The 17,090-nt window shown below is 37.7% G+C and overlaps 3 protein-coding genes across 5 annotated transcripts in view; 2 read left to right on the top strand and 1 right to left on the bottom strand.

Annotated features, from left to right (window-relative positions):
* Positions 1-238: 238 nt before the first annotated feature.
* LOC121728474 (UDP-glucosyltransferase 2-like) lies at positions 239-8,503 on the top strand. 3 transcript variants are annotated; one of them, XM_042116673.1, is made up of 4 exons: positions 239-1,105; positions 1,443-1,665; positions 7,155-7,374; positions 8,074-8,503. In XM_042116673.1, exons 1-4 carry the CDS (start codon positions 281-283, stop codon positions 8,354-8,356), a joined length of 1,551 nt encoding a protein of 516 aa, XP_041972607.1. In that variant the 5' UTR covers positions 239-280; the 3' UTR covers positions 8,357-8,503. The 3 variants fall into 3 exon arrangements, with proteins under 3 accessions (XP_041972607.1, XP_041972606.1, XP_041972604.1); XM_042116672.1 differs by lacking the exons at positions 7,155-7,374; positions 8,074-8,503 and adding exons at positions 1,905-2,123; positions 2,424-2,568; XM_042116670.1 differs by lacking the exons at positions 239-1,105; positions 1,443-1,665 and adding exons at positions 3,480-4,318; positions 6,715-6,937.
* A 627-nt stretch (positions 8,504-9,130) lies between these two features.
* Positions 9,131-12,971, top strand: LOC121728475 (UDP-glycosyltransferase UGT5-like). Its single transcript, XM_042116674.1, has 4 exons — positions 9,131-9,718; positions 9,823-10,045; positions 10,165-10,384; positions 12,644-12,971. The coding sequence occupies exons 1-4, from the start codon at positions 9,239-9,241 to the stop codon at positions 12,924-12,926; spliced, it is 1,206 nt and encodes a 401-aa protein (XP_041972608.1). The 5' UTR covers positions 9,131-9,238; the 3' UTR covers positions 12,927-12,971.
* Positions 12,972-13,810: 839 nt separating this feature from the next.
* Positions 13,811-17,090, bottom strand: part of LOC121727686 (structural maintenance of chromosomes protein 5) — a 73,021-nt gene continuing 69,741 nt past the window's right edge. The window contains exons 19-20 of the mRNA XM_042115652.1: positions 16,567-16,684; positions 13,811-15,060 (exon numbers count right to left, since the gene is read on the bottom strand). Of these exons, the coding sequence (XP_041971586.1) occupies positions 14,932-15,060; positions 16,567-16,684 (247 nt within the window). The 3' untranslated portion in view covers positions 13,811-14,931. The remainder of the gene's footprint in view (positions 15,061-16,566; positions 16,685-17,090) is intronic.

Raw genomic sequence — 17,090 nt, 5'->3', positions numbered from 1 at the left:
CCATGGGCGCTGGTAGTTGCTTTCCATCAGGCGACCCGCTTGCTCGTTTGCCCCCTTATTTAATTAAAAAAATGCAGTGGACGCACCCCATCGGCATTTCGTAAATGACGGTGATGACGACGCTCCGTCCGCTCCGTACGCTCCGATTCCGATCCAGTGGACGCGCAGCTTTACACGTTTTTACTATTACTTTTTGACTGAAAGACAAAGTGGGGGGCTTGTTAAAAGTTTTAAAATATGTAAGCCGACGGAGATTCCGCGCAACGCATTCATTAGCATTATGATTGCGCGGGCGATCGTTTTGGTGCTAACTTTTGTATCCTTGGCGAAATGTGCGAGGATTCTGGCGGTCTTTCCGATGCCGTCCGTGAGTCACCAGGTGGTGTTCCGTCCGATCACCCAGGAGCTGGTGCGGCGAGGCCACGAGGTGGTGGTCATCACCCCAGACCCGGCCTTCCCTGAGGGCCAGGCTCCCGTTAACCTAACAGAGATAGACGTCCACGAAACAGCCTACGAGGCGTGGCTCGAAGTCATTAACAGAGACGTCGTCGGGAAGCCCAACGACTTCCTGACAATCCTCGAGTTCATGATAAAGAGTACATGGAAGTTCTTCCCGGCGGAAATGCAAACTCCGGCCGTGCAGGAGATCATCCACAAAAAACGCGGGGATTTCGACTTGATTCTTACGGAGCTGTGCATTCGAAAATCTCTGGGGTTCTCGCATATATTCAAGGTCCCGGTAATTCAGATCAGCTCTCTCGGATCCATACTGTATAACGACGGAATCGTTGGATCGGAGACGCATCCATTCCTTTTCCCCAGTTCCTTCAATCGGAGAATATACAATTTGACACTATACGAGAAATTTTTCCAACTGTGGAACGACTTACGCTTAAAGTGGACGTACTCCGCTGCTGAGGAGAAGGAACACGAGCTGATGAAGGATATTTTTGGTCCGGATGTGCCGCCCCTGAGTGTTCTGAAGGACAACATACACTTGACCATGTTGAACATACATCCTATTTGGGCCGACAACCAGCCTGTACCCCCGAGTGTAGTGTACATCGGGAGCATACATCAAAAGCCACCGAAGCCTTTACCTCTGGTAACTTTTTCTCCATCAATATTCACCATATCATCTTCTGAATATCCGTTGCTTTAAGCTAATATACCGTATTTACTATTTCTATTAAAAGTATTTACCTTTCAAATTATTCATAGCTATACCTATGTAAATGGATACTTATAATTTTTTTGCTTTCTTACTTGTACAGTTTATTATTGTTGAATAAATATAAAAATTATCATATTTTTGCATTATTCTCATTTTACATAATATGACAAATGAACAATTAAATTTGTTCGCGAAGGAACTTGGCAAGGACTTCATTTTAATGTTTATGCAATTTTTATATTGCTGCGATTTAATATTTTTTTTCTAGGAATACCAATCATATTTGGACGCATCCAAAAAAGGGGTTGTGTATGTGAGTTTTGGTACCAACGCGACCCCATCGAAGTTTGCCCCCGAAACAGTGCAAATACTGTTTGACGTGCTCTGCAAGCTGCCTTATGATGTGCTGCTGAAATGGGACCAAGACAATCTACCAGTCGACTGTAGTAATATTAAAATCTCGAAATGGTTTCCACAATACGATATTTTAAGTATGTTATCTCTTCTTACTTAATGAGTAATTTTAATTTAAGGTAAGTACTTATTAGCTTTTGCTCGAGGCTTCACCAACATAGTAGTGTATTTTGGTTCCCTATTTTACCCCTTGTGGCTAGAATTTTGATAAATTATTATGATAAAACACCTACATAAAAGTAGCACGTGTGCGTGACAGAATCAATTCCGTCTCACTCCTAACCTAAAATTTACCTAAATAGTTATGTACTTACAGGACATCCCAACGTAAAACTGTTTATAACTCAAGGAGGTCTTCAATCTACTGAAGAATCTTTAACCGCTGGAGTTCCAATGATAGGACTACCCATTTTAGGAGATCAGTGGTTCAACACAGAGAAATATGCTCATCACAGAATTGGCACCAAGCTGGAATGGAGCACTCTAGATAGGGAATCATTCAGGAAAGCTATAGACACGATAATTAAGATGAAAGGTATAATTAGTTATGTGATATGTCTATTAAGCACAGAATCTAGATCATCAAAATTTTATAAACTCATTTAGTTCAGTTTCAATGTGAGAAGGTAATAGACAGACAAATATACCAGAAAGATATAAATTAAATAGTTATGATACGGATGAAATATTTAAATGTTACATCATCAGCCCGGAATAATAAAATTATTCAAGACAACGTTAAATTTGCAAATAAATAACCCAAAACAGATTGCATAAGGAAGAGAGCGTTTGGTGCTGGATGCCAGGATAATAATCTTATTATTTATAATTTCAGCTACCGTAAAAACGTGGTAAAGCTTGGTAAAATCATAAGCGACACTCCAAACACGTCGCTGGAACGGGCAGTGTGGTGGGTGGAATACGTCTTGCGGCACGGCGGCGCGCGACACTTACGTCCTCCCACCGCCAACATGTCGCTATACCAGTACCTAGAGGTGGACCTGATGATAGCAGTCCTGCTGGGATTCGCCCTCGTAACGCTGACTTCATTGCTTGCTGCATATGGCATATGGAGATATGTAACGAAAACTTTCTATGGAAATAAAGTTAAAAAGTCTTAATTTTGATTTACGCAAGTTTGTTTCCGTTTTGATTGTAAACCTTATCCTTTGAAAAATTTGTGAGCAAAACACGAAAGTGAGAATATTATTTCGCCACAAATTACCGTCAGTGAAAATTTGTGGATAGTTAAAATTTCAGCGATCTCCCAGGGATCTTGATCACATTGATATGGCACTGAGATTAGGTTATGAATCTTTCTTTAAAGAAAATTATACAAAAAAATTATTAAGAAATGAAAAGTCTCGATTAGCACATAGACAATATAGAATCCGTGAAAGAGATGAAGAGACTGAGAGAACATAATGATAGTCATCAGCTAGTTATTTAATAAAATTAAATCATATTGTACAAGATATAATTATATAAGCATGGTTATAAAAATATAATTAACAAGTGATCTAGACGGTACAAATACTTAATTACAGCTTAATGGCAATATTTGTGTAGCAATAATAATTAAATCAAAAGCAGGACAAGAGCGAAACTCGCTGGTTCCGTGTTATTATATTTTATTACAAAATGAAATAATGTATAGCATTAAAAATATTTATATCTACATTATATGTATGTACGGCTAAGTAAAAATGTCAGGTAGGTATCGATGTTTATCCTTTTGGTGAAAACTATTTTATACTTAGTTCAATAAAAGTTAAAAGATCAATAGCTATATAAGCATTATATAAGCATAGTTAACTCAAGTTGAGGAACGTAACCCTAACATGCATTGTTCAAGGCTTAGATCTAGACTTAATAACCGCATCGTTTTCATTATCAACTGACATGGCCAAGCAAGCGGTCACACTTGTGTTACTAGCTCTAGTTTCTACAGTAACATGTGCAAGGATCTTAGCCGTATTTCCTATGCCTTCTGTAAGCCACCATTTAGTATTTCGTGAAATAACACAAGAATTTATTAACCGGGGACACGAAGTCGTGGTAATCACAACTGATCCTGCATACCCAAAAGGTAAGGCGCCGAAAAACCTTACAGAAATAGACGTACACGACACCGGCTACGAAGCATGGGTGAAGGCAATCACAAAAGAATTGGCAGGCAACCCTACAGATGTGGTGACACAACTGAAGGCGCTCGTTAAAACGGTACCCACCTTCTTTGAAGCCGAGATGAAAACCGAGGCAGTGAAAGATATAATCGAAAAGAAGATGGGGGATTTCGATTTGTTGATTACGGAATTATGTATTCGACCAAGTTTAGGATTCTCGCACATTTTCAAAGTGCCGGTGATCCAAATGAGCTCCCTTGGCTCAGTTTTATACAACGACGACGTGATGGGATCGGCAAGTCATCCGCTGTTATTCCCGAGCAATTTCCACAGAAGAATCTACAACTTGACTATGCTAGAGAAGATTAAAACGCTATGGGAGAGTTACACGTTCATGTCGTACTACACATCATTGGAAGAAGAGGAACATGAGATGATGAAGAGAGTATTCGGCCCAGACGTTCCCACGCTCAGCGAACTAAAGAAGAACATAGATATAACAATGTTGAACATTCATCCTGTATGGGCGGACAATCAGCCTGTGCCGCCAAGCGTTGTCTTCTTGGGCGGAATCCATCAGAAACCCACGAATTCTATGCCTAAAGTAAGTTGTTTGAGCCTACCCTATAGCTAGGGTTCTATCACACAAATTCGCTTCGTCGGTCAGGCACGACAAAATTTGGCCGAAATGTGGTTATTTCCCCGGACACCTCACCTTAAACAGTATTTACGATAACGTCTTGCCAATTTTTGCTTTTCCAACAAGAATTTGTAAAAATCTGACCAACTCAAGTCCGTGCAAGAAACCGTGTGTATGCTTAGCGAGTTTTCATCTTTCGTTTATTGCTGCATGATTTAAAAGTTAAATTTCTCCCATCAAAAGTGTCAGATGACTCGTGAACTTCGTATCACTTTCCTCCTATGTTAACGAATATTTCAAGACAATTCAATTCGTTTAAATTATTTGCTATAAAAGTGTTGAGTACCTATAGTAGGTGGTAATGATCATATTCTTAAGAACTAACACTTTTAGCTACGCTAAATCGGTTCAGCCGTTCTAGAGTTTTGGTAAGACTAAAAGAATTTAAAATTCATTTTAGGGTTCCGTAGTCAACAAGGAACCCTTATAGTGTCAGTCTGTCCGTCCGTCTGTCCGACTGTCTGTCAGTCTGTCTGTCTGTCCGCGGTTTTGCTTCAGAGACTATAGGACCTACAAAACTGTAATTTGGCATGAATACACATATTAATGATGCCGATAAAATGGTACATGAAATCTTAAAAAAAAAAATATGGTACCTTCCCTACACATCAAGTGGGGATGAATTTTTTTTCACGTCCACCCTATCGTGTGGGGTGTCGTTGGGTAGGTTTTGTAAAAATATTATGAGTATTCATAGATCATTTTCCGATTTAGGGATCCGTCTGTGAAATATTAAGTTTTAAAGTGGAAAAAATCGTTAGAGTCCATTGTCTTCCCTTCTACCAGCTAAACCGTTGCTTCTGGAAATGAAAAAAGTTCACGGTAGTAGGAAATATGCTAAATTTAAAAGGAAAACTATCACGGCTAAGCAGACTTCATAAGTTATTGAGTAATAGTCGATCAACTAAATAAAATGTATTCGGCGAAGTATAAAGGAATTTTTCGTTCAAATTCCTTTGAAAGTAACTGAGATGATGTTGTGAGTAGTGTAAAACAGGTTATAAATATACATTCATTGACAATACAAAAATTAAAAAAAAAACTAGCGTTACTACGGAATCCTATATTGCGCGTGGCCCGACCCGTACTTGTTATTAAAAAAATATCCACAGCCGAACATATAACCTCCTCGTTTTTTGGAAGTCGGTTAAAAGGAAGATGCTAAACCAGCTATCAATGCAAGTGACCTTTGAGGCACTAAAAATAATAATAATCTCAAGGTCAGATTCACATCAAAATTATGCTTAATTTATTTAGCATAATATTACAGTGCTAATAACTTTATTTTTAACATTAACAATTATTATGTTCCTCATATAAATTTAACGTTAACTATTATACTTACATCGATAATTTAAGTGCTGTAAACCTAGTAGTTTCGCCACTAGGAAGTTTGCGTTTTTTCAATTAGGTACTACTTTATTGTCATTTTCCTTCCAATTTAAATAAATATTTTATGTACTATCGAGGAAATTGATTCCTAGGCTTTTGACAGACCAATGCGCGTCATTTGGTCGGATCAATCAATTCAATGTTAGATAATTATTGTGATCTGTCGGCTGGGTTCGACGTAACGCGACCAAACTACGTAGGCCCCCCATCTGCCTTGGAATCAATAATTACTTCTCTGCGGGGCTAAAATGGTCGCTTTGGAGAATCATATTATGAATCATAATATGATTTTTTTTTAAATCGCAAAATGCAAGTCTGATTGCAATTTATGTCTAGTAATTCGTACTAATTTGACATTTGTCAGTTTGACAGTTTTGACAATTCATTTGCTGAATTGATTGAGAGGAATTGCTAAATGTGACCATTCTAGCCCCGCTGATAGTAATATAATAATAATAGCTCCCACACCGGTTTCGGTGACGGTGGCCGGTTTCATGGAAACCAGGCCAGCTACGCAGGAGTAATTTTATAGTGCCCAAGTGTGTGCGCAGTACACAAGAGCACTCTCCATTCCTTTACTCTCATAACCCAGTGGGACGGCAGACCGACACGACTGGCGAGAGATCAGGCGCAGGACCGATTTTTTACATGCCCATCCGACGCATGGATCATCTTACTTGTCAGACTATCAGGTGATCAGCCTGTATTATCCTAACCAAACTTGGAAATAACATGTTTCCAACGCGGGAATCGAACCCACGACCTCCGAGTCAAGAGCCGAGCTCTGAACCACTGGACCACGGAGGCGTTATACCCGCTGATAGTACATTAGTGGTGGTTAATAATACATTGTACGTCGTAAACTACAGAACAGACGAGATTTAAGCTATTATTAATAACATTTTCAGGAACTGGAAACACATCTCAATTCTTCACGGAATGGTGTTATCTACGTCAGCTTTGGAACAAACTCAATGCCATCCAGATTCGATGCTGCTAATGTGAAAACTTTGCTGGATGTATTGTCAGAGGTGCCATACGACGTCCTACTGAAATGGGACCAAGACCACCTTCCTAAGGAATATAAAAACATTAAAATCTCGAAATGGTTCCCACAGTCGGACGTATTAAGTGAGCATCACAAATATCTTTCCCAGGCAAAAGGAATGCACCTTTGAAATTGTTATTTTGGTATATTTTGTAGAGCATAAATTGATCGTATGTCATGAAACTCATTAATAATCTCTGTTAAACATGGTTTTAGGGTATGGTAATGTAGTTTTTTTCGAAAAACTGCATGCTCCTATTTTCTATAAGCGGAAACCTTATACCGGATCGAATGTTCCAGGTCATCCAAAGGTCAAACTGTTCATAACGCAAGGTGGTCTGCAATCTACCGACGAAGCTATATCGAGTGGGGTACCCCTGATAGGTATACCCATCATGGGCGACCAGTACTACAACTCGGAGAAGTATGTACGTCATGGCATCGGAAAAATGTTGTATTGGAACGATTTCGACGCGCAAACATTTAGGGCCGCCATTGATACCGTGATCAATGACAAAAGGTAACGCATTTTTGGTAATTATAATTTTATTTTGAAAATCGCTTCACAAACGGCGGAGTAAGTAATAGTTGATCATAAAGAAATAAAAAATGAACATAACACCTCCATTCCGGAAGTCGGTTAAAAAGCCTATGTGTTAATCCAAGATGTCAGCTACCTCCTTGTAAAATTTTGTCGAAATCGCTCCAGCCGTTTAAGCGTGAAGAAGTAACAAACACACAAACACACAAACTTTCGGCTTTATAATATTAGTATGATATGATATGATAGTATGAATATGATGATAATATAAGGTTTTTACGTAAGTTAAATAATCATAAGACGATGTGACGAAAAAAGCAAGGTATATTACCAAAACTGATGTTTCACTTTTGCCCTTTGACCTTGAATATTTTACTCATCTTACCCTCAATCATCTATCATCAGTATCACAAATTATCTCAAAAGCACCAAACACCATGCTTCATGGGATTTTCCAATGAAATGAGACTTCTGAGTTCAATCATGTGAATGATTGAACTCAGAAGTCAGTATCAGTAACAGTTTTAAAAGCAGCAACTAATTGTTTGTTGCTTTCGAAACCATTTGAGATACTGAAATAAAATTGGATATTCCCATTGATTACCATCCCATTGCATTAAGACTACTGAGTTACCAATAACTTTGAAGAGCTAACAAAAACAAAAAAATCTATTCTAGCTATCGCCAGAACATTATCCGACTACGAGAAATAATGAGGGACTCACCGCAATCGCCGCTGGAGCGTGCTGTATGGTGGGCGGAGTACGTACTGCGGCACGGCGGCGCTAAACACTTGAGACCGCCCACCGCCCACATCACACTCTACGAATACCTGGAGATAAACCTCTTGATTAGCATCATCAGTGTCATACTTGCCACTTTTGTTGTAGTAACCATTATCGTGTTATTAATGGTAAAAAGTAATGTTAATTTGGAAAAGAAAAAATTAAAAGGTTCATAGTTGTCTCATTCTAAAGTCATTTACAAACATACATTTGTTGAAGATTTGCTTTTATGGGTTTTATTGGTTCCGTTTGTTTTTGCATACCCACGCCTATTTCCGATTGTGCGAATGATCGTCAGATAAAATTTGCATTATAATATTATAATTTAACATAGACTTCCCTATTATGACGATATCGTCATTATTGTTTTGCTTAGTTAATTAAGTAATAATTATTAGCACGAACGATAAACAAGGAAAGTGATGAAATTGATCATCATTATATCTATTCTACCTATTTATCAGGTTAATCAATATAGTCTAAGAAATACTAACCTGTTTTATTTTTATGCCCTATCTTAGTAATTCCTTTGATTATAGTTACAACTTACAGTATAATAAAACAGGAACTAATAAAACTTTTATTGGTTCCTGTGTCAATGATAAGTAAAGCACGGAAAAGACATAAAGATTTTCTTTTGCCATAATTTCCAATAACTATAATAAGGTAAAACTACTGAATGATATTCAGTATCGTTTCAAAAGCCGAGAATGTATACACTTCACCTAAAAGTCGTGATAGTGATAAATCTATTGACGTCATTAAGATGCGCACGGATTCTAGCCATATTTCCTGGACCTGCAATAAGTCACCAGATAGTGTTCCGACCTATTACACAAGAATTAGCCAGACGTGGTCACGAAGTTGTTGTGATAACTCCCAATCCAGCATTCTCTGGACAAGAAGCGCCGGAAAATCTAATAGAAATAGACATAGGTAACGCATCTTACGCAGTATGGGATAAAGTAGTTTTCAACGATGCGACCTCTAAAAATAGAGATGTAGTGCCGGATGTATCTTTTCTCACTAGAACTTTATTTAAAGTTTTCGAAGCAGCAATGGAAACGCCAGCAGTTAAAGAAATCATTAGGAAGAAGGAACACTACGATCTACTGCTGACAGAACATGGCATGGAAGTGAGCTTAGGATTTTCTCACATTTTCAAAGCACCAGTTATTCAAATTAGTTCGCTAGGACATCTTTTTTTTAGTGACAAGAGTGTTGGCTCAGACATACACCCGTTTCTTTATCCCTGTCCAATGAATCAGAGAGTGTACAACTTGACTAAGTTTGAGAAAATTCAGACGATATGGAACGGTTTGAAATTGATATCGGCATTCAAAGTATTGAACAGAGAGACGGATGTAATAATTAAAAAGATTTTTGGTCAAGACACTCCTTCGTTTAACGAATTAAAGGAAAACATACATATGACTATGTTGAATGTGCATCCTATATGGATAGACAACCAACCACTTTCTCCTAACGTGATCCTTATAGGAGGCATTCATGAAAAGCTACCAACACCATTACCACAGGTAATGTGTTAATTTCTTAACTATATTATAGTTAGACTATGGAATTTCCAAAATGCCCCTTCTGCTAGATTTAAATCTGCTTCAAATCAAACAATGACTTACAGGACCTTCAAGAACATTTGGATTCTTCGAAAAATGGGACCATATATGTAAGCTTCGGTTCAAAAGCGACACTATCCAATTTCACCCCAGAGACAGTAAAAATACTGCTCGAGGTATTGTGCAATTTGCCGTTCGATGTGCTTCTAAGATGGGAAGAAGACAAACTTCCAGCCGACTGTACAAATATAAGAGTCTCAAAGTGGTTTCCACAGGCTGATGTTTTACGTGAGTTTTTGTTTTAAGCGTGAAGAGCATAAATACCTAACCGATGTGTCTTAGATGTCTCAAAAGAGAGCAAGACATTTTCGCAAGCGGTGTACGAATTGGCTCAATTTCCATTGCAGGTCACCCAAGAGTGAAATTGTTTATAACGCAGGGTGGTCTACAATCAACAGACGAAGCTATATCGGGTGGGGTACCCCTGATAGGTATACCCATCATGGGCGACCAGTACTACAACTCGGAGAAGTATGTGCACCATGGTATTGGAAAAAAACTTGACTGGTACGACTTTGACGCAAGAACATTCAGAGATGCCATTGAAGAAATAATTAACAACGTAAGGTAAACAAATTCTAATTTTAATTTTTTTACATTCGCTCATTTCTTGTAGTTTACTTTTACTGTAAGATTGCGTTCGCGAGGGATCATAAGTTATAACATAAAATTTCTAATACATAATAATAGACTACCATATTAGAATGCCATGCAAAGATCTATCAATTAATAATAATTATTGACACGAACGATTAATGAATACACAATAACCACATCAATTACTACACTGGCGTTACAAGGCTGTTTAAGCGCCATCTTGTTATTATTATATTTTTTCATGTTACAAAATATAATCTGTGACTATTATTGATAGGGTAGATATATTTTGTAACATGAACAATTCGCAGGTCGCCATATAAAGACCGCACTAAGCGACACTACGCCGCAGCTAAGCAACGCGACACTGCATGTTCCAATTTCCATAATCCATAGTACAAACCACAGACATAGATCAAGATAGATACTGCATGTCGCTCCATTTGTATGAAAACGAGCGTGCCACTTTTTTATAGCTACTGTGACGTACCGATGATAAGAAAATTGTCCATTATCTAGGCAAAAGTTTCTATTTGAATTTCAGCTCAATACGGCACTTTTAGACATTTAGGCATTTTTAAAATTCCGATTGACGTCCGATTCCGATAGACTAAAGAACAGACTTTCAAAAGACGAGCGTTGCTCGTCGTTTGGGAGCGCGATATGTCACGCGAAGTACATACACAATTACACATTACACATGCGGTATCTATCATGATCTATGTCTGTGGTACTAACGTTGCGTGATACGTAAGGGCCCATACTCCATAGCACACATATTATGGCATATCAACTCGGAAACGGATCGTCACCGTATCGCCCTTTGCCTCGCCGTCAACCAGGCGTCAACCTAACGTATGCACGTAACCAAAGCGTATCAGCAGCTCCTGTATGGCAACTCGGCTACGGCTCGTCGTCCCCGCGCTTACGGCTCGCCGACCGCTGGCCCCAGATCAGTTTGAAGCAAGGGACGGAGACGGGACGACGAGCCGTAAGCGCGGGAACTGCAAGTTGACCACGCATCACATCGCGTTTCGGAGCCTGTTCCGAGGCGAGGCGATTACGTTACGATTCCGCTTAGTGTGCCTTGCAGTAGGGAGTTTCATACAAACAATATTGAACGGCTCAAGGCGATACGGTGACGATTCCTTTCCGACTTGCCTCATATAATTTCAAAGTTTATCTGGTCGTGATGGCCGTGTCGCTTCGTTGCAGTGCAGTTACGCCGAGGTGCGAACTCATTTAATTGCCTTTTCTGGACAGTTGAAAATACATCTTACTTCCTATCCTACTAGTCCTACTATCCTACTAATATTATAAAGGCCACAGTTTGTTTGGATGTATGGATGTATGGATGTGTGGATGTATGGATGTTTGTTACTCTTTCACGCAAAAACTACTGAACGGATTTTAATGAAACTTTAGAATATTATAGCTTATACATCAGAATAACACATAGGCTACAATTTTAACCGACTTTCAAAATGGGGGAGGTGTTATGTTAGTTTTATTATGTTCAACGATTACTCCGCCATTTGTTAACCGATTTTCAAAAATTTTCTTTTGGTATATAGGGTAATATTATCCCAATTTGGTATTATATTCACAAAAGTGGTGATCTGATGAAGGATCCATAAGTAATCGAGGGAACTCCTCAAAATTTATAGGGAAACATGTGGTGACTTCGGTTTCGTTAGAAGTATTCTAAGCAAATGCTACCAACAAGTAAGATTTTGCACCGAGGTATACCTGGTATACCGTGGTTCGGAAGGTGCTGAGAGAACTCCTGATTCTTTATAGATACAAGTTTGGGAGTTTCGGCGTTGTTTAAAGAACGAAAAGCATATGCTACTATGCAAATTACATTCATCATCATCATCACTACCATATTATACCATGCATCGTCCCATGGTTATGACATTATGACCCTGTTATTGGTACTTTTCTTAGTCTTTTAGATCAAGACTCGAGTAATTTGTCAAGCGATACTTAAAAAAAAATCTATAAGTACCTACCTAATATTATAAACCTGTGTGTCTGTCTGTCTAATGCCTCTACACGCTCAAGCCGATTTTGCTTAAAAGTATGGACTATGGAGGTACTTGGAGTCCCGAGAAAGGACATAGAATACTTTTTATCCCGGAGAAATGTACCCGCGCGATAAACGGATTTTGGCGCAAAGGAGTTGCGAGCTTCATCTACTTTCTTATAAAAATAATCCTCTTCCAGCTACCACGACAGTATCATCCGTCTACGAACACTAATGAAAGACTCACCGCATTCCCCGCTGGAGCGTGCTATATGGTGGGCGGAGTACGTACTGCGGCACGGCGCGAGACACTTGGCCCCGCCCACTGCCCACATCACACTCTACGAATACCTGGAAATAGATCTACTGATATACATTATACTGTGGTTAATAATGTCAGTAGGAGTTATTGTTATTACAGTCTATATTGTGGTTAAGTATATAAGGCGCAGATTAAGCAGGAAGAAGGAGAAATTGTTTTAACGTGTTCTTTAGCTTTTATTCACATTGCAATAGTATTTTTAGGATTTAATTCAGCCAAGCTCCGCGTCCTCTATGTAGTAAGGCTGTCATTTCTCAATTTTATCTTATTGTGTTGTAAATAAAGTTTAGTTTACCGCTTCCAGCTGTTACATAAAACATTGACCGTCTACGTCACAGAAATAAATCAAGATAGAACGACGACGCGCGTGCGTTGCTAAGGAATCGCTCGTGTCAATTTTTGCTTTGCATTTAGTTAGAACAAATATCTTACCCGTGGAAAGAAATACCTGTAAAATCAAGTATGTAAGGAGTAGGTTAGGCAGGAAGAAGGAGAAATTGTTTTAAAATGTTTCTGTAATCTGTATTTTAACCCTTTTACTTAATAAAAGGTGTTGTGTGTGCATCATTGGAAACGTATTTATGTAAAAAATATCGATAGGTTCGTTTGTTTACTAATAAATGTGTGACAAATTTATTACTTTTAAAGCTTTTACACACGTACCTCATTTAATTACTTATCAATAGCTTTAACATCAAAACAACAGATAAACAAGAACTTTAACACATATTTGTTTGCTTTTCGTTGAGAAATAAAATACAATACTTTGGTACATTTTTTAATTTAAAACAACATAATTTCTTAATTGTATCATTCTTAAAAATAATGATCATTATTGAGTAATATAATTACGAAAAATTAAAATTGAGGTAAATCCGGTGCCTAGGAGGCTAGGGACACATTAAAACAAATAATGGAAAGAAAAAATGTCAGCATTTTTCAAATGTCAACCTAGTCATTAAAACAAAAATAAAAACGAAAATTGGATTACCATAATATTGGATTACCATATTATTAATTTTTATTATACCAGTAAAATAGAAACTGAACATAACTCAGTCCTCTTTTTATAGCATACAAAAAAGATTATATTATGTGCACAAAGAATGTCATTTTGCTGACTCCAAAGTAAGAAAAACCCAAATACCTAGTACTGAACAAACAAAACACAATATAAATAGTAATAAGTAACGACAACAAAAACATTCACATTTTAATCACAAAAGATTAAAGCATTTAAAAATACCATGATGGCCACAGCTCAGTACCGAATTCCAAAAATAGATTCTATAAAATCACAAGACTTAATGTCTACCAAAGGTAAAATAATGTTTAGAAAATACGTTCAACTTACTCGTGTTACACAACGAAAGAATTTAAATATTAGGGTGCGTTCAGATTGGAAGTGATTTTAACCGTGACATTTGTGAAGTGATATACGTAGTTACACGATCAATCTGTCATCTATCAATTGACGGAAAACTGATCGTCTAACCCACGGATTGATGGACTGATTATTTTTTATATGTACTTTTTAGAACCATCAACCAGATTGATCGTGTAACCTACGTACAATATAATATTATGTATTAAAAAAATTACCAGTCCATCGATCCGTCGGTTAGACGATCAGTTTTCCGTCAATCTTTACCAGATTGATGAGAAACTGATCGTGTAACCTACGTCTTATGATTTCCAATTTCCAAGCGATCCAAAACGAGGCTGCTAGTCTGGGGCGCACCCTAATGTTCAATTATTGTCTCTTAAAAGTAAAATATCAAACTAACCAGTGACATGCGCGTTTTGCAGGTGTTTTTGCGGTATATTGATAGGTGCCAGCGTTTTTTACTCCTTCAAATAACTTACAAAATAAGCCTCAATATGTCACAACTGTTTTAATTAATTTGCCAGATGTCACAAACTTAAACCTTTGTGAATGAAAACCAGCCACAGAATTCATAAACATTTTTCAAGCAATATGAAATTTTGTAACTTATATAGTGGTTTCTCCCAAATTAACCAAAAGTGTCGTTAACCATTGCGTTGATGACACGCTGCAAATTAACGCCATTAGTCTATAATAATACTTTCGGTTTTAAAATATAAGTAAAAAAAATAATGTGATGTTTACACAAATGTGTTACTAACATAATAATTAATATTATACTACATTCTATACGAGCGAGCGTTTTCCAGAAACTTTTGGCAATCCCACTTCTTGTAGTTCATAATCTGTCTTCCATTCATGACGGTGTGCACCATAATCTTTTCGTTGTATTCCAAGTTCGCTAGCAGCTGGAAAAATAATCAATTCAACATCACTTTCATGAAATGTAATGTGTAAAATATATACATAATCTTCAAGAAAAATGTGTTGCTATCGGATTTATAGACACGACAGAAATACTGTGCTGTGCACAATTATATTGCTATCTCATTTACAGAGACACAAGACAGGAACGCGATAGCAATATTATATTCGAGTGCGCACGATTAAAAGGTGTTAGAATAGTAGAAGTAAGTATTTAAACAGTGAATAAGTACATAAGTTCAGCGGGGCTAAAATGGTCGCTTTGAAGAATCATGATATGAATCATATGATTCATTTTTCTAAAATCGCAAAATGCAACTCTGCTTGCAATTCATTTCTGTATTTTTGTACTGATTTGACATTTGTCAGTTTGACAGTTTTGACAATTCATTTACTGAATTGATTAAGAGGAATTGCTAAATGTGACCATTTAGCCCCGCAGCTTGTCTGTGTAGTGGCGTAACAATAGGGTGGCAGGGCTGGGGAAAATGCCACGGGGCCCCGATAATTTTCATTTCATTAATAACATGATGGTTTTAATGACATGGCCTCATCAAAAGAATTTGCCACCGGCCCCAAATGGTATAGTTACGCAACTGTGTCTTTGTCTAGACGGGCCCCAAATGGTACAGTTACGCAACTGTGTCTTTGTCTAGCACTCTAGCACTTTGATAAAGTCTAATTACCAATAGAGATACCTCACCTTGAATAGTGTTACGGTACATGGTATACGGACACGTAGTGCCATCTAGCGGCAAACCAGCAAAACTGATCAGGCGACACACTACACATAAATCCCCTACTCGAAACTAGATGGCGCTAGGTGGTGCATGCTCGAGCCTCCTAGAAAGTTCCCATACTTGTTTACTTGTTTACGTGAATCGGGAAATTTCTGGAATTCATCTCGCCATATAAAAGCCGCAGGTAGACGGCCCGGCAATTCAGTTCGATACGAGCTATTATCAAGGCGATTTCGAAGTGAAGACAAGTGATCAATAGTGAGTGAACCAGTGAAACCTACGACTTGGCTACGACCTAGGACAGTGATAGTGCTTAGTGATTGGACCTAGTGATTAGTGTTTGGACTTAGTGCTAAGTTTTGTGACCTAGTGTGTGCTTGTGTGACCTGGACTTAGTGAATAAAAGTCTTCAAGAGAGTCAGCAGGTCTTTCTCTCCAAATCCTCGAACCCTAGCACGTAACAATAGTTATACGCTATGTAAATATCATTATGACTACGAACAATAAAAACTTAGGAATCGTAACTCCCATACTATTACCGTTTCAAATTTGGTTTAAGCTCAACCGCTCAAAGTCACCTAAATATTGCAAATGTATTGAAATGTGTACTTAAGGTACACTTTTTTGACAAGTACTTAAGGAGTTACTTTTCCTTAGTTTTTATTATTCGTAGCATTATGAGTAATTAGTAGGATAATTAATTATTTACCCATCACCAAAGTTTAGAAAAAGAAAAAAAACAATATTTACCTTGGGTGTTAGTAGGAAATATTGCGAGTTTTCGTTCTCTGTAGTAACTTTCACGAGTAGTTCGAACATTTTTCTCTCGTTTATTGGATCCATGCCTTGGTTGATCTCGTCTACTAATCTGAAAAACATGAGATCATGTTTTGAGCATGATATAATAAATTAATGTCATGCATTTAAATTATTTGGTATACACTTTTTTATGGTATCGGCAGTATCGTGTTTGGGTATACTTATTTTATCCAAAGACTTAAGAAACGGCGAACGCTGTTTTTGTATACAGAAACTTTTTCAGTGGGAAGCGTGATTTCACTAGATTTGATTACATAATAAATAATAATATAGCAATCCCGTCCGAACATGCCAAACCCGTTTAAACCTTAGAGTTTTCAACACTCTTTATATTCGTCAAAAAACACGAGGGTTTAAGTACCTACCTTAAATATTTATTTTATTTCGTCTTGAGTATATTTTTTGTTATAGCGGCGACAGAACAGACGGCGAAGTTTTAGTGACAGGGTTCCATT

The sequence above is a fragment of the Aricia agestis genome, chromosome 6 (genome assembly GCF_905147365.1).
Source record: "Aricia agestis chromosome 6, ilAriAges1.1, whole genome shotgun sequence".
Taxonomy (NCBI): domain Eukaryota; kingdom Metazoa; phylum Arthropoda; class Insecta; order Lepidoptera; family Lycaenidae; genus Aricia; species Aricia agestis.
This window is presented reverse-complemented; position numbering and strand designations above follow the sequence as displayed.